General features: G+C 40.4%; 1 protein-coding gene across 1 annotated transcript; it reads left to right on the forward strand.

Moving 5' to 3' along the window:
- Positions 1-19,926: 19,926 nt before the first annotated feature.
- LOC133233964 (thymosin beta-4-like) lies at positions 19,927-20,099 on the forward strand. The gene has a single exon (XM_061394148.1). The coding sequence runs from the start codon at positions 19,939-19,941 to the stop codon at positions 20,074-20,076; it is 138 nt and encodes a 45-aa protein (XP_061250132.1). The 5' UTR covers positions 19,927-19,938; the 3' UTR covers positions 20,077-20,099.
- Positions 20,100-22,378: the final 2,279 nt, after the last annotated feature.

A 22,378-nucleotide genomic window follows, 5' to 3' on the forward strand; every position in this document is an offset into this window, starting at 1 on the left:
AATAACTGAGATTAAAAACTTTCTGGAGGGAACCAACGTTAGAATAACTGAGACAGAAGAGAGGATAAGTGAAGTGGAAGATAGAATGGTGGAAATAAATGAAGCGGAGAGGAAAAAAGAATAAAAACAAATGAGGAAAACCTCAGAGACCTCCAGGACAACATTAAATGCTCCAACATTCGAATCATAGGTGTCCCAGAAGAAGAAGACAAAAAGAAAGGGCATGAGAAAATACTTGAAAAGATAATAGTCGAAGATGTACCTAAAATGGGGAAGGAAACAGCCACCCAAGTCCAAGAAACCCAGATTCCAAACAGGGTAAATTTAAGGTGAAACACCCCCAGGCACATATTAATCAAGCTAACAAAAACTAAATAAAAAGAGCAAACTTTAAAAGCAGCAAGGGAAAAGCAACAAATAACACACAAGGGGATCCCCATAAGGATAACAGCTGATCATTCAGTAGAAACTCTTCAGGCCAGAAGGGAATGGGAGGACATACAAAGAGCGATGAAAGAGATTTCATCACCTACAACCTACAGAAAACTACAACCAAGATTACTCTACCCAGCAAGGATGTCGTTCAGATAAGAAAGAGAAATCAAAAGCTTTATAGACAAAAGCTGTGAGAATTCAGCACCCCAAAACCAGCTCTTCAACAAATGCAAAAGGATTTTCTCTAGACAGGAAACACAGAAAAACTTTGCAAAAATGAACCCAAAAGAACAAAGTAAGTGGTAACATGTTCACACTTATTAATAATTACCTTAAACTTAAAAGGGTTAAATGCTGCAACCAAAAGACAAAGACTGCCTGAGTGGATACAAAAACAAAACCGCTATATATGCTGTCTACAAGAGACCCCCCTCAAACCTATGGACAAATACAAGCTGAAAGTGAGGGGCTGGAAAAAAAGTATTTCATGCAAATGGAGACCAAAAGAAAGCAGGAGTAACAATATTCATATCAGACAAAGTAAACTTTGAAATAAAGACCATGATAAGAGACAAAGAAGGCCACTATATAATGATCAAGAGATCAATCCAAGAAGCAGATATAACAATTTAAATATATACGCACCCAACATAGGAGTACCTCAATACATAAGGCAAATGCTAACAAGTACAAAAGGGGAAATTAACAGTAACACAATAATAGTGGGAGAATTTAATACCCTACTCACACCTGTGGATAGAATAAGTAAACAGAAAATTAGCGATTCGCTCAGGCTTTATACAATGGACTAGTTAGACCTAGTTGATATCTACAGGGCATTTCACCCCAAAACAATGGATTTCACCTTTTTCCTCAAGTGCACAAGGAACATTCCCCAGGATGCATTACATAATAGGTCACATCTAGCCTTGGTCCATCTAGTCAATGCTATGGTTTTCCCAGTAGTCATGTATGGATGTGAGAGTTGGACCATAAAGAAAGCTGTGTGCCAAACAATTGATGCTTTTGAACTGTGATGTTGGAGAAGACTCTTGAGAGTGTCTTGGACTGAAAGAAGATCAAACTAGTCAATTCTAAAGGAAATCAGTACTGAATATTCATTGGGAGGACTGAGGCTGAAGCTAAAGCTCCAATACTTTGGCCACCCGATGCAAAGAAATGATTCTTTGGAAAAGACCCTGATGCTGGGAAAGATTGAAGGCAGGAGGAAAAGGGGACAACAGAAGATGAGATGGTTGGATGGAATCACTGAGTCAATGGACATGAGTCTGAACAAGCTCCAGGAGTTGGTGATGGACAGGGAAGCCTGGTGTGCTGCAGTCCATGGGGTCTCAAAGAGTTGTACACAACTGGGAGAATGAACTGATAACTGACTGTGCTGGGGTAAATTTTTTAAAATTGAAATAATTTCAAGCATCTTTTCTGATCACAATTTGGTAAGATTACATATCAACTGCAGGGGGAAAAAAAACTATAAAAAAAAAAAAAACAAGAAACATATGGAAGCTAAACAACACACTTTTGAATAACCAGCAGATCACAGAAGACATCAAAAAATGCATAGAAGCAAATGATAATAAAACACGACAACACAATACCTATGAATTCAGTAAAAGTGGTGCTAAGAGAAGAGAGAGGTTCATAGCAATACAATCCTACATCAAGAAATAAGAGAAACATCAGATAAACCTAACTTTACACCTAAAGCAACTAGAAAAAAAGCAGAAAAAAAAACAAAGTTAGTAGAAGGCAAGAAATCATAAAAATCAAAGCAGAAATAAATGAAAAAAGGAGTCTATAGCAAAGATCAACAAAACTAAAAACTGGTTCTTCGAGAAGATAAATAAAATAGACAAGCCATTAGCCAAACTCATCAAGAAAAAACAGGGGAAGAATCAAATCAATAAAATTTGAAGTGAAAATGGAGAAATTACGACAGCACAGAAATACAAAAGATCACAAGAGAGTGGCCTATGAACAACTATAGGCCAATAAAATGGACAACTTGAATGAAACTGACAAATTCTTAGAAAAGTATAACCTTACAAAACTGAATCAGGAAGAAATAGAAAATCTGATAAGTTCAATCACAAGCACAGAAATTGAAACTGAATTCAAAAATCTTTCAACAAACAAAAGCCCATTACCACATGACTTCACAAGTGAATTCTACTAAAAATTTAGAAAAGAGCTAACACCTATCCTACTCAAACTCTTCCAGAAAATTGCAGAGGAGGGTAAACTCCCAAATTCATTCTATGAGACCACCATCACCCTAATACCAAAACCAGACAAAGATGCCACACACACATGCACGCACGCACGCACACACACACACAAATTACAGGCCAGTATCACTGATGAACATAGACATAAAAATCCTCAACAAAATTCTACCAAACAGAATCCAACAATATATTAAGAAGATCATACATCATGATCAAGTGGACTTTATTCCAGGGATGCAAGAATTCTTAAATATTCTCAAATCAATCAATGTGATATACCATATTAACAAATTGAAAGATAAAAGCCATATGATTATCCCAACAGGTGCAGAGAAAACCTTTGACAAAACTCAGCACCCATTTATGATTAAAAACACTCCTGAAAGCAGGCATAGAAGGAACGTACTTCAAGATAATAAAAGCCATATATGACAAACCCACAGAAAATATTATCCTCAATGGCAAAAAAAATTGAAAGCATTTCCTCTAAATCAAGAATAAGACAAGGGTGTGCACTCTCACCACTACTATTCAACATAATTTTGAAAGCCCTGCCACAGCAATCAGAGAAGAAAAAGAAATCAAAGTAATTCAGATTGGAAAAGAACAAAAACTCTCACTGCTTTCAGATGACATGATCCTCTACATAGAAAACCCTAATAACACCACCATAAAATTACTAGAACTAATCGATAAATATAGTAAAGTTTCAGGATATAAAATTAATACACAAAAATCCATTGCATTTCCATACACTAACAAGGAAAAAATTGAAAGAGAAATTAAGGAAACAATCCCATTCACCATAAAAAAAAAATACTTAGGAATACAAAGAATAAAATACTTAGGAATAAATCTACCTAAAGAAACAAAAGACTTACATATAGAAAAGTATAAAACACTATTGAAAGAAATTGGAGATGACACAAGTAGATGGAGAACTATACCATGTTCATGGATTGGAAGAATGAATATAGTAAAAATGAGTATACTACCCAAAGGAATCTATAGATTCAAGGCAATCCCTATCAATCTACTGATGGTATTTTTCACAGAACTAAAACAAAAAATTTCACAATTTGTATGGAAACACAATAAACCTCGAATAGCCCAAGTAATCTTGAGAAAAGAAGAATGGAATTTGTGGAATCAATCTTCTCAACTTCAGACTATACTACAAAGCTACAGTCATCAAGACAGTATGATACTGGCACAAAGACAGAAATATAGATCAATGGAACAAAATAGAAAGCCCAGAGATAAATACACACACCTATGGACATACTATCTTTGACAAAGGAGGCAAAAATATACAATAGACAAAAGACAACCTATTTAACAAGTGGTACCGGGAAAAGAGGTCAACCATGTGTAAAGTAATGAAACTAGAACACTTTAAAACCACACACAAAAATAAGCTCAAAATGGATTAAAGAGCTAAATGTATGACCAGAAACTATAAAACTCTTAGAGGAAAACATAGATAGAACATGGACATAAATCACAGCAAGAGCCTTTATGACCCACCTCCCAAGTAATGAAAATAAAAACAAAAATAAACAAATGGGACCTAGTTAAATTTAAAAGATTTTTACAATGAAGGAAACTATAAGCAAGGTGAAAAGTAGCCTTCAGAATGGGAGAAATAATAGCAAATGAAACAACCAAAAAAGAATTAATCTCCAAAATATACAAGTAGCACATATAGCTCAATACCAGAAAAATGAATAACCCAATCAAAAAGTGGGAAAAAGAACTAAACAGACATTTCTCCTAAGCAGACATACAGATGACTAATAAACACATGAAAAGATGCTAAGCATCACTCATTACTAGAGAAATACAAATCTAAACCACAATGAGGTATCATCTCATGCTTGTCAGAATGACCACCATCAAAAAGTCTACAAACAATAAATGGTGGAGAGGGTGTGGAGAAATTGAACCTCTTACACTGCTGGTTAGAGTGCAAACTGGTACAGCCACTATGGAGCACAGAGTGGAGATTCCTTTAAAAAGTGGAAATAGAACTGCCATCAGATCAGATCAGATCAGATCAGTCACTCAGTCATGTCTGACTCTTTGCAACTCCATGAACTACAGCACGCCAGGCCTCCCTGTCCATCACCAACCCCTGGAGTTCACTGAGACTCACGTCCATCAAGTCAGTGATGCCATCCAGCCATTTCATCCTCTGTCGTCCCCTTCTCCTCTTGCCCCCAGTCCCTCCCAGCATCAGAGTCTTTTCCAATGAGTCAACTCTTCGCATGAGGTAGCCAAAGTACTGGAGTTTCAGCTTTAGCATCATTCCTTCCAAAGAAATCTCAGAGCTGATCTCCTTCAGAATGGACTGGTTGGATCTCCTTGCAGTCCAATGGACTCTCAAGAGTCTTCTCCAACACCACAGTTCAAAAGCATCAATTCTATGGCGCTCAGCCTTCTTCACAGTCCAACTCTCACATCCATACATGACCACGGGAAAAACTATAGCCTTGACTAGACGGACCTTTGTTGGCAAAGTAATATCTCTGCTTTTGAATATGCTATCTAGGTTGGTCATAATATTCCTTCCAAGGAGTAAGTGTCTTTTAATTTCATGGCTGCAGTCACCATCTGTAGTGATTTTGGAGCCCTAAAATATAAAGTCTGACACTGTTTCCGCTGTTTCCCCATATATTTCCCATGAAGTGATGGGACCAGATGCCATGATCTTAGTTTTCTGAATGTTGAGCTTTAAGCCAACTTTTTCACTCTCCACTTTCACTTGCATCAAGAGACTTTTGAGTTCCTCTTCACTTTCTGCCATAAGGGTGGTGTCATCTGCATATCTCAGGTTATTGATATTTCTCCTGGCAATCTTGATTCCAGCTTGTGTTTCTTCCAGTCCAGAGTTTCTCATGATGTACTCTGCATAGAAGTTAAATAAACAGGGTGACAGTATACAGCCTTGACGAACTCCTTTTTCTTTTTGGAACCAGTCTGTTGTTCCATGTGGAGTTCTAACTGTTGCTTCCTGACCTGCATACAAATTTCTCAAGAGGCAGGTCAGGTGGTCTGGTAGTCCCATCTCTTTCAGAATTTTCCATAGTTGATTGTGATCCACACAGTCAAAGGCTTTGGCATAGTCAATAAAGCAGAAATAGATGCTTTTCTGGAACTCTCTTGCTTTTTCCATGATCCAGCGGATGTTGACAATTTGATCTCTGGTTCCTCTGCCTTTTCTAAAACCAGCTTCAACATCAGGAAGTTCATGGTTCACATATTGCTGAAGCCTGGCTTGGAGAATTTTGAGCATTACTTTACTAGCATGTGAGATGAGTGCAGTTGTGCGGTAGTTTGAGCATTCTTTGGCATTGCCTTTTTTTGGGATTGGAATGAAAACGGACCTTTTCCAGCCCTGTGGCCACTGCTGAGTTTTCCAAATTTGCTGGCATATTGAGTGCAGCACTTTCACAGCATCATCTTTCAGGATTTGGAATAGCTCAACTGGAATTCCATCACCTCCACTAGCTTTGTTCATAGTGATGCTTTCTAAGGCCCACTTGACTTCACATTCCAGGATGCCTGGCTCTAGGTCAGTGATCACACCATCGTGATTATCTGGGTCGTGAAGATCTTTTTTGTACAGTTTTTCTGTGTATTCTTGCCATCTCTTCTTAATATCTTCTGCTTCTGTTAGGTCCATACCATTTATCGAGCTCAGCTTTGCATGAAATGTTCCTTTGGTATCTCTGATTTTCTTGAAGAGATCCCATTCTGTTGTTTTCCTCTCTTTCTTTGCATTGATCGCTGAAGAAGGCTTTCTTACAATGCCTTCTTAGAACTTTCTTAGAACTATGGAATGAGGTTCGTGACATTGTATAGGAGACAGGGATCAAGACCATCCCCATGGGAAAAAAATGCAAAAAAGCAAAATAGCTGTCTGGGGAGGCCTTACAAATAGCTGTGAAAAGAAGAGAAGCAAAAAGCAAAGGAGAAAAGGAAAGATATAAACATCTGAATGCAGAGTTCCAAAGAATAGCAAGAAGAGAACTGCCATACAACCCAGCAATCCCACTTGTGGGCATACACACTGAGGAAACCAAAATTGAAAGAGACACATTACCCCAATGTTCATTGCAGCACTGTTTACAGTAGCTAGGACATGGAAGCAACCTAGATGTCCATTGGCAGACTACTGGATAAGGAAGATTTGGTACATATATACAATGGAATATTACTCAGTTATAAAAACGAACACATTTGAGTCAGTTCTAATGAAGTGGATGAATCTGGAGCCTATTATACAGAGTGTAGTAAGTCAGAAGGAGAAACACCAATACTGTATATTAATGCATATATATGGGATTTTGGAGAAGGCAATGGCAACCCACTCCAGTACTCTTGCCTGGAAAATCCCATGGACAGAGGAGCCTGGTAGGCTGCAGTCCATGGGGTCATGGAGAGTGGGACACAACTGAGCGACTTCACTTTCACTTTTCACTTTCATGCATCGGAGAAAGAAATGGCAACCCACTCCAGTACTCTTGCCTGGAGAATCCCAGGGACAGCTGAGCCTGGTGGGCTGCCATCTATGGGGTCGCACAGTGTCGGACACAACTGAAGTGACTTAGCAGCAGCAGCAGCATATGGGATTTAGAAAGATGGTATTGGCATTCCTATATGCAAGGCAGCAAAAGAGAGACAGATATAAAGAATAGACTTTTGGACTCTTGGGAGTAGGTGAGGGTGGGATGATTTGAGAGAATATCATTGAAACATATATATTGCCATATGTAAAATAGATGACCAGTGCAAGTTCAATGCATGAAGCTGGGCACTCAAAGTCAGTGTTCTGGGACAACCCAGAGGAATGAGGTAGGGAGGGAGGTGAGTGAGGATTCAGTCTAGGGGGACACATGTGCCACTGTGGATGATTCATGTTGATGTATGACAAAAAAAAAAAAACAATATTGCAAATAATTATCCTCTAATAAAAACAAAATAAGTTTTTTGTTTTGTTTTGTTTTTTTAAGAAAAGCAAAACAACAAACATCAAAAGAGAGTAGGTGATTTTTCAGATCTTGGAAATTTCTCAAAATTAAAGCACATGAATTTAAACTAAAAAGGTTGGTTAAAAAAAAAAAACCTAATACAATAGATTTTTTTAAAGTCAAGCCTAACCTCACGTGGGGAAATTGACAAGATGGCACCATGCTCTTGCCCCATGCTCTCATGTCCTCACCCCCTGTTCTGTAAACAATAACTTTGCACTGTGTAGCAGCTGAGATCACTTATGGCACTGCTCATGCCTGTCAGGAGGTACTCGCTTGGCCACGGGCTACTTTTGTTCTGTAGGTATATATAAGCTTCACCTGGAAAAGCCCTGAAGGGTTGTGTGGTTATGTTGTATTATGTTATGTCTGCTGCTACAGCTGCTGCACCAGCCAGGAAAGAATAAACACATCTGCAGTTCCTATGGCTCCTTGCATTTTCTTCCAGCCTCTTAGGTTGTGTCTTGTCTACGGTGAGTTCAGCAAACAGTGCACACTGTGAGATACAGCAAGATAATTGGCACTGTAAGCAGGATCAGCAATACACCTTGAAATATATCACAATTCTGGTAAGTATCCTATGCTTCTAAGAGAAAAAAAAAATGTTAGATAAAAGGATTAAAAATGAAAAGGGCTTTTTAATTCACAATACAAATCTGAAAGTTGAAAACAACACAGCAAAACTTTTGAAGTTCAGAAGGAAAATTACTTCCAAATTTAAACCAAGAAAAATGATCTATTAACCATGAGAATTGAATAAAGGTAGCAACTTTTCCTTTTTCTCAGGAAGCAACTAGAAAAAGACCTGTACCAACACAAGAGAGGATTCAGTAATGATGCCCAGGCCTCTGGAATGTAGTGAAGTCCCTTGAGTACAGGGCCCAGGTCATTCTCAGGATCCTGAGGGGGAAGGGCAGGCACAGCTGGGACACCCCCAGGATACAAAAGTGGGCCTGAAATCTCTTGGAATCTTCCTATAGGATCATGGAATTGTATTTTAATGAGATTTAGACATTGGGGAGGGTTTAGGTCTGGAATAAGAGGTAAATTCATAAGAAACTAAGCAACTGAAAAGAAGAGAGTTAACTTCAGGGACAAATTTAATGCAAACAAAAGTAACTGCATGCCAGTTAGCTCATCTATGTATACAATGTATATAACAGTAATGAGGTAAACAATAAATACTAATTTAAACTGAAATATGTTAAAATTATATTAAGATCACTGGAGTTGAGGAAATGGTGTGTGTGTGTGTGTGTGTGTGTTGGCAACAGCAGGAGTGAGATAAAACTTTATCTTCTCATCGTGCATCTGTTCATTTATGTGTGCTCAGTCATGTCCAACTCTATGTGATCTTATGGACTGTAGCCCTCCAGGCTCTTCTGTCCATGGGATTCTCCAGGCAAGAATATTGGAGTGGGTTCCAACTTCTTCCAAGGGATCTTCCCTACCCATGGATTGGACTCACATCTCCTGCATCTCCTGCACCACAGGGGGATTCTTTAATGCTTAGCCATCAGGGAAGCCCTATTTTCTCATGCTGTGTTGTAGCAGGCTTAGTCACTCAGTCTTGTCCAATTCTTTGTGTCCCCATGGACTGTAGCCCACCAGGCTCCTCTGTCCATGGGCATTCTCCAGGCAAGAATACTGGAGTGGGAGCCTCCTCCAGGGGAATCTTCCCAAGCCAGGGATGAAACCCAGGTCTCCTGCATTGCAGGCAGATTCTTTACCATCTGAGTCACCAGGAAAGCCTGTGGACATTGGAGTGGGTAGCCTATCCCTTCTCCAGGGGATCTTCCTGACCCAGGAATCAAACTGGGGTCTTCTGCATTGCAGGGATTCACTAGCTGTGCTACCAGGGAAGCCCATCTTCTCATAGATAAGGTCAAAAACTGAAAAAGTAACGAGTGGCAATATAGCCATGTCATATAGAGTTATGAAAATAAAACCAAAAGAAACATTTAAAAAGATAAGGGCTCTGTAGAATAGGATATTGAGAGTATAGTAGACAGTATTTTTTAAATAATAAACCTTGTAAAAATATTTCTTTTAAACTATGTGGATACATACATTGATGAAAGAAAAGCTAACACAGGTGTCCAACATAAAGATGAAGTTGCTGTTCCCATAAGCTGTTCACCTGGTGTCCAGGTAAGAGATTTGAGAGCTTTCCTCTTGCATTTCACACTAGCCTAAATCCTAACTCCTACCCACTCCATGGCTAAAGAAGTGATAATAGTCACAAAGAAGTAGTAAAAAACAATTTTTTTACTATCCTCATCCCTCAAAAAATTGGGGTGGTCTCAATTATCATATACCCCAAGATTTGCCTTCTTCCTATACATCATCTTTTTGATTTTTATTTAAATTTATTGAGGATTATTTAGACAGCATAATCGTATATCATGATTTCATCAAAAGTGTTGAGCTGGACATCAGGCAACCACCTTACTATGTTTGTTGTTTGGGATGGGTTAAACTCATAGTCCTTTAACACTATCCCACAATCTCAGTAGTTTAACACAAAAACGTCAATCTTCCTCTCAAAATCTACTCTAAGGAAACAGAGAAACTATTATTCAACACAGTTTTGGAAGTCCTCACCCACCACTGGCAGAGAAGAAAGAGAAATAAAAGGAAACCAGATTGGAAAACAAGAAGTAAAACTCTCACTGTTTGCAGACAGCATTATAATATGCATAGAAACCCTAAAGGTACCATCAGAAAATTATAACAGCTAATAAATGAATTTAGCAAATTCACAACATACAAAATTAGTAGGCTATGATTCAAATGCTGGGGCACTTAATGTTGTCCCAGAGGTCTCTGAGGCTGTCCTCTTTTCTTCTTTATTCTGCTCTGTTTCTGTTATTTCCATTATATCTTCTAACTTACTTTTTTTTTTTTTTTTTGCCTCAATTACTCTACTTTTGGTTCCCTGTTCAGTTCAGTTCAGCTGGTTCCCTGTAGTGTATTTTTAATCTGTTTTGCATTGTTCATTATTCTTTAATTCTTCTAGGTCCTTGTTAAACATTTGTTGCATCTTCTCAATCTATTCCTCCAGTCTATTAACCTGTGCTTCCACTTTGTTTTCAAGATCATTTTTACTATCATTACTCTGAATTCTCTTTCAGGTAGACTCCCTATCTCCTCCTCATGTGTTTGACCTGGTGGGTTTTTACCACATCCCTTCACCAGCTGCATATTTCTCTGTCTTTTCATTTTGTTTAGTTTGCTATGTTTGAGGACTCCTTTCTGCAGGTTTCAAGGTCATAGTCACTCTTAATTGTGGAGTCTGCCTACTAAGGGTTGATTTCGACCAATACCTTGTGAAGGTTTCCTAGTTGGGGGACTTGTGCCTGTGTTTTGGTGGATGGAGCTGGATCTTACCTCTTGGAAGGGCTGTTCATGTCTGGTGAGTTTTGGTGTGTCTATTGGTTGGTATGGCTTTGGGCAGCCTGTTTGTTAATGTGCAATGTTGTGTTCCTGTTTTGTTGAAGAATATGTGTGGGGTGTCCTGAACTGGAGTTTGCTGGCTTTTGGGTGGAACTTGGTCTCAGGGTCAGCGTGGAGGTCTTAGGGCGGACGCTTGTTTATTAATGCTCCAAGCAGTCAGGAGTTCTCTGATGGTCCAAAGTTTGGAATTGAATCCACTACCTCTGGGGTTCAGGTCTGATCACTTACAGTAGCATTAAGACATCTCAGGCCACACAGCACAGAAGACAAAACCCTTAGGTAAATGGTGAAACAATTCTCAACAGTCAGGAACACGCAAAGGATTTACAGACTTATACTGAGGGAGAAACTAGAAGAGGGAGAAGAAGGAAAGGAGGAGAAATGAGCAGAGGGAGAAAGAAGGAGAAGGTAAAAAGAGAGAGTCAAAAGAGAAAAAAGCAATCAAGCCAATAATCAAACCCTAAGTGAAAATGGGAACTAAAAATTAGACTGAGATATACAAAATTAATTATAAAAGATAAAAAAGCAAAAATTAAAATCAGAATAAAAATTGGATTCTCAGAAGTACTATATCAAAAACAAAATATCATACAAAATATTTAAAAATATAGAATTTATTTTTAAAATTTGGTGGTTTTATTTATTTATTTTTTCAACGTAAAAGGAGGCTGTAAAAATAAAAGGACATCCTTTTGGCGGCCAAGAGGAACAACCCCACATCAAAGGAGCCGTGGCTGCACGGGTGCAGGAGGGCCTAGAGGAGCTGTTCCACGTTCAAAGTCAGGAGGGGAGGCCGTGAGGAGATACCCATCGTCCAAGGTAAGGAGCAGCAGCTGCGCTTTGCTGGAGCAGCCGTGAAGAGATACTCCACATCCAAGGTAAGAGAAACCCAAGTAAGATGGTAGGTCTTGTGAGAGGGCATCAGAGGGCAGATACAATGAAACCATAATCACAGAAAACTAATCAATCTAATCACATGGACCACAGACTTGTCTAACTCAATGAAACTAAGCCATGCCCGTGGGTCCACCGAAGACAGGCGGGTCATGGTGGAGAGGTCTGACAGAATGTGGTCCACTGGAGAAGGGAATGGCAAACCACTTCAGTATTCTTGCCTTGAGAACCCCATGAACAGTATGAAAAGGCAAAATGATAGGATACTGAAAGAGGAACTCCCCAAGTCAGTAGATGCCCAATATGCTACTGAAGATCAGTGGAGAAATAACTCCAGAAAGAATGAAGGGATGGAGCCAAAGCAAAAAGAATACCCAGTTGTGGATGTGACTGGTGATACAAGCAAGGTCCGATGCTGTAAAGAGCAATATTGCATAGGAACCTGGAATGTCAGGTCCATGAATCAAGGCAAATTGGAAGTGGTCAAACAGGAGATGGCAAGAGTGAACGTTGACATTCTAGGAATCAGCGAACTAAAATGGACTGGAATGGATGAATTTAACTCAGATGACCATTATATCCACTACTGTGGGCAGGAATCCCTTAGAAGAAAAGGAGTAGCTATCATAGTCAACAAAAGAGACCGAAATGCGGTACTTGGATGCAATCTCAAAAAGGACAGAATGATCTCTGTTCATTTCCAAGACAAACCATTCAATATCACAGTAATCCAAGTCTATGCCCCAACCTGAAGAAGCTGAAGTTGAATGGTTTTATGAAGACCTACAAGACCTTTTAGAACTAACGTCCAAAAAACATGTCATTTTCATTATAGGGGACTAGAATGCAAAAGTAGGAAGTCAAGAAAGACCTGGAGTAACAGGCAAAATTGGCCTTGGAGTATGGAATGAAGCAGGGTAAAGGCTAATACAGTTTTGCCAAGAGAATGCACTGGTCATAACAAACACCCTCTTCCAACAACACAAGAGAAGACTCTACACATGGACATCACCAGATGGTCAACACCAAAATCAGATTGATTATATCCTTTACAGCCAAAGATGGAGAAGCTCTATACAGTCAGCAAAAATAAGACCGGGAGCTGACTGTGGCTCAGATCATGAACTCCTTATTGCCAAATTCAGACTTAAATTGAAGAAAGTAGGGAAAACCACTAGACCATTCAGGTATGACCTAAATCAAATCCCTTATGATTATATAGGGAAGTGAGAAATAGATTTAATGGACTAGATATGATAGATAGAGTGCCTGATGAACTATGGATGGAGGTTCGTGACATTGTACAGGAAACAGGGATCAAGACCGTCCCCATGGGAAAAAAATGCAAAAAAGCAAAATGGCTGTCTGGAGAGGCCTTACAAATAACCAAAAAGAAAAGAAGCAAAAAGCAAAGGAGAAAAGGAAAGATATTCCCATCTGAATGCAAAGTTCCAAAGAATAGCAAGGAGAGATAAGAAAGTCTTCCGCAGCGATCAATGCAATGAAACAGAGGAAAACAATAGAATGGGAAAGACTAGAGATCTCTTCAAGAAAATTAGAGATACCAAGGGGATATTTCATGCAATGATGGGCTTGATGAAGGACAGAAATGGTATGAACCTAAAAGAAGGAGAATATATTAAGAAGAGGTGGCAAGAATACACAGAAGAACTGTACAAAAAAGATCTTCACAACCAAGATAATCACGATGGTGTGATCACTCACCTAAAGCCAGACATCCTGGAATGTGAAGTCAAGTGGGCCTTAGGAAGCATCACTAAGAACAAAGCTAGTGGAAATGATCTAATTCCAGTTGAGCTATTTCAAATCCTGAAAGATGATGCTGTGAAAGTGCTGCACTCAATATGCCAGCAAATTTGGAAAACTCAGCAGTGGCCACAGGGCTGGAAAAGGTCAGTTTTCATTCCAATCCCCAAAAAAGGCAATGCCAAAGAATGCTCAAACTACCGCACAATTGCACTCATCTCACACGCTAGTAAAGTAATGCTCAAAATTCTCCAAGCCAGGCTTCAAAAATATGTGAACTGTGAACTTCCAGATGTTCCAGCTGGTTTTAGAAAAGGCAGAGGAACCAGAGATCAAATTGCCAACTTTTGCTGGATCATGGAAAAAGCAAGAGTTCCAGAAAAGCATCTACTTCTCCTTTACTGACCATGCCAAAGCCTTTGACTGTGTGGATCACAATCAACTGTGGAAAATTCTGAAAGAGATGGGAATACCAGACCACCTGACCTGCCTCTTGAGAAACCTATATGCAGGTCAGGAAGCAACAGTTAGAACTGGACATGGAACAACAAACTGGTTCCCAATAGGAACAGGAGTACGTCAAGGCTGTATATTGTTACCCTGCTTATTTAACTTCTATGCAGAGTACATCATGAGAAATGCTGGGCTGCAGGAAGCACAAGCTGGAATCAAGATTGCTGGGAGAAATATCAGTAACTTCTGATATGCAGATGACACCACCCTATGGCAGAAAGTGAAGAGGAACAAAAAAGCCTCTTGATGAAAGTGAAAGAGGAGAGTGAAAAAGTTGGCTTAAAGCTCAACATTCAGAAAACGAAGATCATGGCATCTGATCCCATCACTTCATGGGAAATAGATGGGGAAACAGTGGAAACAGTGTCAGACTTTATTTTTTAGGGCTCCAAAATCACTGCAGATGGTGACCATCAGCCATGAAATTAAAAGACGCTTACTCCTTGGAAGGAAAGTTATGACCAATCTAGATAGCATATTCAAAAGCAGGGACATTACTTTGCCAACAAAGGTCCGTGTAGTCAAGGCCATGGTTTTTCCAGTAATCATGTATGGATGTGAGAGTTGAACTGTGAAGAAAGCTGAGTGCCGAAGAATTGATGTTTTTGAACTGTGGTGTTGGAGAAGACTCTTGAGAGTCTTTTGGACTGCAAGGAGATCCGACCACTCCATTCTAAAGGAGATCAGCCCTGGGTGTTCTTTGGAAGGAATGATGCTAAAGCTGAAACTCCAGTACTTTGGCCACCTCATGCAAAGAGTTGACTCATTGGAAAAGACTCTGATGCTGGGACGGATTGGGGGCAGAAAGAGAAGGGGACGACAGACAATGAGATGGCTGGATGGCATCACTGACTCGAAGGACATATGTTTGAGTGAACTCTGAGAGTTGGTGATGGACAGGGAGGCCTGGCATGCTGCGATTCATGGGGTTGCAAGAGTCAGACACGACTGAGCAACTGAACTGAACTGAACTGAAAAATAAAAATTAAAGGTATAATAAACAGCCATATTAAGACAATATGAGAAATAAAAAGATGGGGAGAAAAATAATAATTAAAAAATAGAAGGTGGAAAATATATATAGGGTGGTAGTGAGAGAAATGTCCATGTGATTCCTCCATTTTCCTGCTTCAGTTGATTAGCCTACTCAGAAGGTCCTCCGGTATATCTAGAAAGATCTCTGGACCTGTTGTGGGCAGTGTGGAGTCAGTTCAGACACAGATATTCCCTTGCTCCACGCTGAGGCTTTTTTTACTCTCAAAGTTCACAGTTGCCACCAAAGCACACAGCCTCAGGTTAATTGTGAGATTTTAATCTGCTGCATCTGCCACTTCTTGGGCAGTCCCCCTTCTTTTCTCTGCTCACACTTCCACTCTGATTTTTGCCCAGCATCTGCTTACAAGTCCCTCTCCAGGGTCTGATCTCAAGGGGTCGAGAGTGGCTGCTCACCCAGACTCACTTGCTCAGCTGTGCTATGGGGAGCGAGGGCCCTGCAGATGCCACTGCGATGTGTGGGGAGTGCTCGCCATGGATGAGCCACATGAGGTCCCCACAGCCTGAGGTGAGTTGTGCACTTGCTGGCGGAGTTGGGCCTGGTTTGTGGATCCTTGGCAGAGCCAAGCCACTTGGGTCCCAGCTGGGCCACCCGGGGGTCGCCACAGTCTTAGGCAGGTTGTGAGCTTCCCCGGGGAAGTTGGTCTCAGGTTGTGACATCCTTGGCAAATCTAAGCCACTCAGTATCCCAGGAAGACAGGGGTAGTGGCCCGCAGCTTTTCTTGGCTTGGTGATGGATGGGTAGATGTGATCTCTGGGGCTGAGATTGTACTGGCCCCTTGCCTTCTACCTCTAGCAGTTGCACACCTGCTTCTCTACCACTGGGACCCTAGACCGCAGCTGGCTTGCCCCGTTTCACTATTCACTAGGGTGTGGTCCATTGTTCTCTGAGCAAGCTTGGAGTTAGAGTGCAGCATTAGAGCCTTCCTGCAGGAATGACCTTTTGTTTCTCTGGTGATCCCCAAGTTTTCCCTGTCCTGCCTGTGCTATGTCACATTAGTCCCCTCAGAGTATCTTCACAGCATTCAACCCTAGTCCTTTGCCTGAGGACCAACTCCCACAGCCTGAGCCTCCACACCCAGCCTACACTCACTGCATGTGGACACAAGTGGGTGAGCCACTTCTCAGCTGGAAATGGCCATTCCGCATGATCTCTGTGATGAATCTTCTCCATTTTGCCTTGTTGTGCTTCCCTCTAAGGTTTCTAGGCTCCCCCTTGAACCCACCAGTGAGGGGGTTTCCTACTGTGTGGAAAATTCTTCTCCTTCAGAACTACCTCCCAGGGCCAGGTCCCCATCCTGAAATCCTTTGTCTACCTTTTTGTCTTTATCTTTTGTCCTACCTCATTCCAAGGAGATTGCTTTGCCTCTCTGGATGTCTGGGGTCCTCTGTCAGCTTCATAAGATGTTCTGCAGGAACTGTTCAATGTGTAGATGACCTTTGGATCATCCACCCAAACAGTGTGGCTTCAAGATGGCAGAGGAATAGGACGGGGAGGCCACCTTCTTCCTCACAAATACATCAAAAGGTCATCTTCTAGCAGAGGACCCCAGACTTCCAGAAAGGCAAGCCAGTCTCCTTGAAATGAGGTAGGACAGAAGATAAAGACAAAAAGGGAGACAAAGGATTACAGGACAGGGACCTGTCCCAGGGAGTGAGTTCTGAAAGAGAATTCTCCACACAATAGGAAATCCCTTCACAGGTGGGTTTGTGGGGAGTTTAGGAACCTCAGAGAGAAGTACAATGAAGCAAACAGCTGGCGCTAGTGGTAAAGAATCTGCATCCAATGCAGGAGATGAAAGAGACCTGGGTTCTATCCCTGGGTTAGGAAGATCCCCTGGAGAAGGACATGGCAACCCACTCCAGTGTTCTTGCCTGGAGAATCCCTTGGACAGAGGAACCCGGTGGTCTACAGTCCATAGGATCACGAAGAGTTGGACATGACTGAAGCAGTTTAACATGCATGTGCTTCCTATATCTGGACACCTTTAGGTTTCCTTCTTTAGGTTTGGGAAATTTTCAGCCACGATTTCTTCAAATACATTTTCAATCTCCTTTTCTCTTTCTTCTCCTTCTGGAATCCCTATAATGTATAGATAGGACTGCTTTATATTATCCTGTAAGTCTTATATTGCTTTCATTTTTGTTCATTTGGTTTTCTGTCTGCTTTTTTGATTGGGTAATTTCCATTAGCCTATCTTCCAGGTCATTTATTTTTTCTTCTGCATTATTCATTCTGCTGTTCATTGTTTATAGTTCAACTGTAGTCTCAGCAAATTAAATCTCTAATTTTTCTTGGCTCCTCATAGTTTCTAGCTCCTTTTTATAATAATTGCATTTCTATAGTAGCCTTTTTTAATTCCTTCAGCATTTTATCTCCTTGTTGAACTTGTTCATTAGACAGAAGAAACCTGTTTTATTATTTGTTCCTTCAGGGGAATTTTCTTTAACTGAGAATGTTTCCCCTGCTTTTTCATTTTGCCTATATTTCTCTTAGTCTGTGAGTTTAGGAAAAACCATTATCTACTATAGTTTTCAAGGGCTATTTGTAAGCAAGAGTGTGCCTGTGTAGCTGATGTGGGTTTAATACGTTTTTTGGTGTGAAGGCTGTTTTTGGTTTGGATTTGTGTCATCTCTTTCCTCAGTGTGTCTGGGCTGATATCCCCTTGATAGAGAGTGTGCAGGTGCACAGCTCATATAGGCTCCCAGGACATGGGGGCAGCAGTTGGCTCCTGGTCACAGGTTCTTCCACAGCAGCTGCAGCAGGCTGCACACCCCCAGGAGGAGGGGGCAGTGGTTGGCACTAGATTGCAGGGCCCTCAGCAGCAGTGGTGACAGAAGCAGCAGCAGTCCATGCCCACTGCTGGAGTCTGATGTGGCAGCCATGACTTGCACCCACCGCTAGAGCTCATGCAGGCAGTGCCCTGCTGCCTGTGCGCACACAGAGAAAGAAGCTCTTATGGTGAGCCTGAGTCTCTCCTTTGGCACTCCCCAATAATGGCTCCTTGCCCCTCTGCTGGGCCCAAGCTTCTTCCTAGATTCCCCCAGTTGTGCCATAGTGTATCCTCATCCTCTCAAGCTGTCTTCAGGCAGCCAATCCCAGTCCTCTCTGTGACCTCTGGAGCCCGAGCCTCAGTACCCAGCCCCAACTTGTCCCAGCAGGCAGACAGAAAAGTGTCTTAGGCTGGGCAGTGCTGGCTGCCACCAACCCTTTATGCAGATCTCTCTCTACTTTGCCCTCCACATACCTGTTGCTTCATTCCTCTCTGAGGCTCCAAAGTGCCCCTTCTGTCCCCACCAGTGAGGTGACTTCCCAGTGTGTGAAGCATTTCCTCTTTCACGACTTCCTCCCAGAGGCACTGGTTCTGTCCTGATTGCTTTCTCTCTCTCTCTTTTTTCTTCTGCCCTACCTCATTGTGCAGAGACTTTCTTGACCTTTTGAAAGTCTGAGGTCTTCTGCAGCATTCAGTAGATGTTCTGTGAGAGTCGTTCCACGTATAGACATATTTCTGATATATGAATGGAAGAAGGTGAGCTCCACATCCTATTTCTCCACCATCTTGATCCCATTACCCTCGACTATTTCTTTAAAATGTTAACTCTATAGAAAAATAATACAGATGGCATTGTCTGCAAGAATGATGCCATGGGGAAATTATCTATTATGTAATCTTGCAATTTTCGTATTTTATTTCCCAGAGTGTTATATCATTTTTAAAGAAAGCATAAAACAAGTCTGGAAACATTTTAATGTAATCACTTTTTTTAAAGTTTATTGAAATTAGGGGAAAATATTTCATATGGGTTGGATCAGAAGATGAAGTCAAAGCTATATATAGCAACACTCTAAATTGTTCCAATAATGATGAAATTCATCATATTAAGAAAATCTTAAATCATATATCTCTAGATGACAGAATCCTAGATGAATTTTCTCAAATAGATTATCAATACATTTATAAGGACAAAAAGAAAATACAGCATTTTCATCCAGCTAGTCATTTAACTGTAAGAATTTCACAATATTTTTTTTTTACAAGAATCTGGACAATTCTATTTTGCTAAAGATTATATGACAGTATTATTTCAATTTTTATGATGTTTGTGCATCATGATCTATTGATACAATTCTTTGGTAGAAAAATTCTGAAGTCAGGTATCTATGTAAAGGTAACAGGGAGGAAATAAATAATACAGAAGTAATGAAGAGATTTTGTATTGATCATTGAAGTTGGTGTTATTAATCTAAAAGTGAAAATGTTTGCAACCATGGTGGAAAGATGATTATTCTTTCTTAAATTATGAACCAAAGTTTCAAAAGCATTTCATTTTGATAATACAATCACAAGAAAATCAGAAGTAATGATAACCTAGAACCTGTTAGAGATGTATTTAAAATCTGTAATCAGTATTTTCAGGTTTATGCGTGACAGTTGATGAGGAGTTGGTTGCGTTCAAAAACACCGTACAGACTCGGCGGCGGTCACTGCACAGACCGGACCTCACTCGCGCGCAGCTCGCTCCGCTCCCGCGCAACCATGTCTGACAAACTCGGTATGGCTGAGTTTGAGAAGTTCTATACATCGAAACTGAAGAAAACAGAAACGCAAGAGAAAAATCCACTGCCCTCAAAAGAAACAGCTGAACAGGAGAAACACGCAGGCGAGTCGTACTGAAGCTTGCGCCGCCAGGATGCACTGTAGATTCCGCAAGCATTGCCTTATTTTACTTATTATAGCTGTTTTACTTTGTAAGATGCAAAGAGGTTGGATCAAGTTTAAATGAATGGAGAAGTACTGACAACGTAGGCCTCTCCTGCCTCTCCCATCTATCTGCCTGTCTGGCTGACAAGCAAGGAAAAGAATTTGCATGTTGGTGAAGAAGGAAGCTGGGTGGGATGGCAGTGAAATCTAGAGTGAAAAACAAGCTGGTCCAAGGTGTCCTTTGAGCTGTAAAATGCAGTTTAATCAGAGTGCCATTTTCTTGTTGTTGGTCAAATGATTTTAATTATTAGAATGCACAATTTTTCAAATATGCAAATAAAAAGTTTTAAAACCTGAAAAAAAAAAAACCCAAACAAACAAACAAGCAGACAACACTGTACATTTGTTGTATATACAATCTCCAAGACCAGGAAAAATAAAATAAAAATTTCATTTTGCAAAATATGAAATTACATTAAAAATTTTAACAAAGCTTTTTTTTTTTTTTTACTATCACTTTAACTTTGTGTAAATAATTCAAACAGTGACTTAAAATTTTCATTGAAATGAAAAATAGAAAGATTTCATTTGACCCAGATGGTAAATGCTAATGATTCTTTTTGTATGGTATAGTAAGGGTTAATTAAGTTAAAAGCACTTGTCAGTAGTAGATTGATAATGATGGCTATTCTACAGCAATACTTTATAGAGCAGGCCCCATTCTGAATACCTGATAAAATGTTTTTGGCTATAAGTACTAAAAATCAACAACAAAAGGTTGATTTTTAGTATTGTTGATTTTTAGTATTTTATCTTTGGTTACCATAAGGCACCCTTCTGGACATAATGTTAAAACACTTCCACACACCTTGTGAAACAACTGAATAATTTAATGCTCTGTATGTGTCTATCGAAGTTATTTTATGGTTAGAAGAAACAAAGACATGCAATCTGTTGAATACATAAACACTGACATACAGTAATAGACTTACTACAAACAATCATATAGTAGCAAATTGTTAACATAATATTGAGCTCTTTAATTGCTTTAAGCACTTCGTGTGGTACAAGACATGCATTATGTCACTTAGCACTATTCAGTTCAGTTCAGTCGCTCAGTCGTGTCCAACTCTTTGCGATCCCATGGACTGTGGCATGCCAGGCCTCCCTGTCCATCCCCAACTCCCGGAGTTTACTCAAACCCATGTCCATCGAGTCAGTGATACCATCCAATCACCTCATCCTCCCTTCTCTTCCCACCTTCAACCTTTCCTAGCATCAGGATCTTTTCCAATGAGTCAGCTCTTCACATCAGGTGGCCAAAGTATTGGAGTTGCAGCTTCAACATCAGTCCTTCTAATGAACATTCAGGACTGATTTCCTTTGGGATGGACTGATTGGATCTCCTTGAAGTCCAAGGGACTCTCAAGAGTCTTCTCCAACACCACAGTTCAAAAGAATCAATTCTTTGGTGATCAGCTTTCTTTATAGTCCAACTCTCACATCCATACATGACTATTGGAAAAACCATAGCCTTGACTAGACGGACCTTTGTTGGCAAAATAATGTCTCTGCTTTTTAATATGCTGTCTAGGTTGGTTATAGCTTTTCTTCCAAGGAGAAAGCACTATTAGCATGCTTATTTTATAGATGAAAAATCAGAATTTTTGTGAAGTGAGATAACTTGGACAAGGCTGACCCTTTTATCCCTTAATCGCTACCCAGAAGAGTAGGATGTCAAGGGAGCGGGAGCAGTGGTCCCTTAGTCATTATGCCTCTTCTATAAACAACATGCAACTTCTAACCAAGCTTCTCCCATAACGGGAGATCAGTGGAGGAAACAACCCCAGCACTTTGTATAGAACATTGCTACACAGGAGGAGGAATTGATTTGTTTGGTTAGAACCTGAGAGTGACTGGGCCATGTGTCATGCATCACGTGTCATGGTGGGTCACACGATCACAAGTTGAGGTCAGGGCTCACACAGACTGTGTCCTCTTGTCCTGCCTCCTGCTTTTGAAATGCATGTTCAGTAGCACTAAGAGAAGTGGGCTCTAGAGGGGCTGGGCTTGCTGGTCTGCTCTCTGTCCACATGACTGCAATGCAAGCTTGCATGCAGGCAGCAGAATCTAGACTAGCTTGGTACTAAGTATTGAGGATGAAGAGGAAACAAACCAAATCCGTTCCTTAATATCAGACATGACTTCTTATCTCACACTTGTGAATACACCTTGGGTGGGCCATTCCTCAAATTACAGTGATTAGGTTCCTGTA

The sequence above is a fragment of the Bos javanicus genome, chromosome 21 (genome assembly GCF_032452875.1).
Source record: "Bos javanicus breed banteng chromosome 21, ARS-OSU_banteng_1.0, whole genome shotgun sequence".
NCBI lineage: Eukaryota > Metazoa > Chordata > Mammalia > Artiodactyla > Bovidae > Bos > Bos javanicus.

Bases quoted from the DNA above. Each gene is read 5' to 3' on its own strand.
- LOC133233964 (XM_061394148.1), top strand. From the start codon at position 19,939: ATGTCTGACAAACTCGGTATGGCTGAGTTTGAGAAGTTCTATACATCG.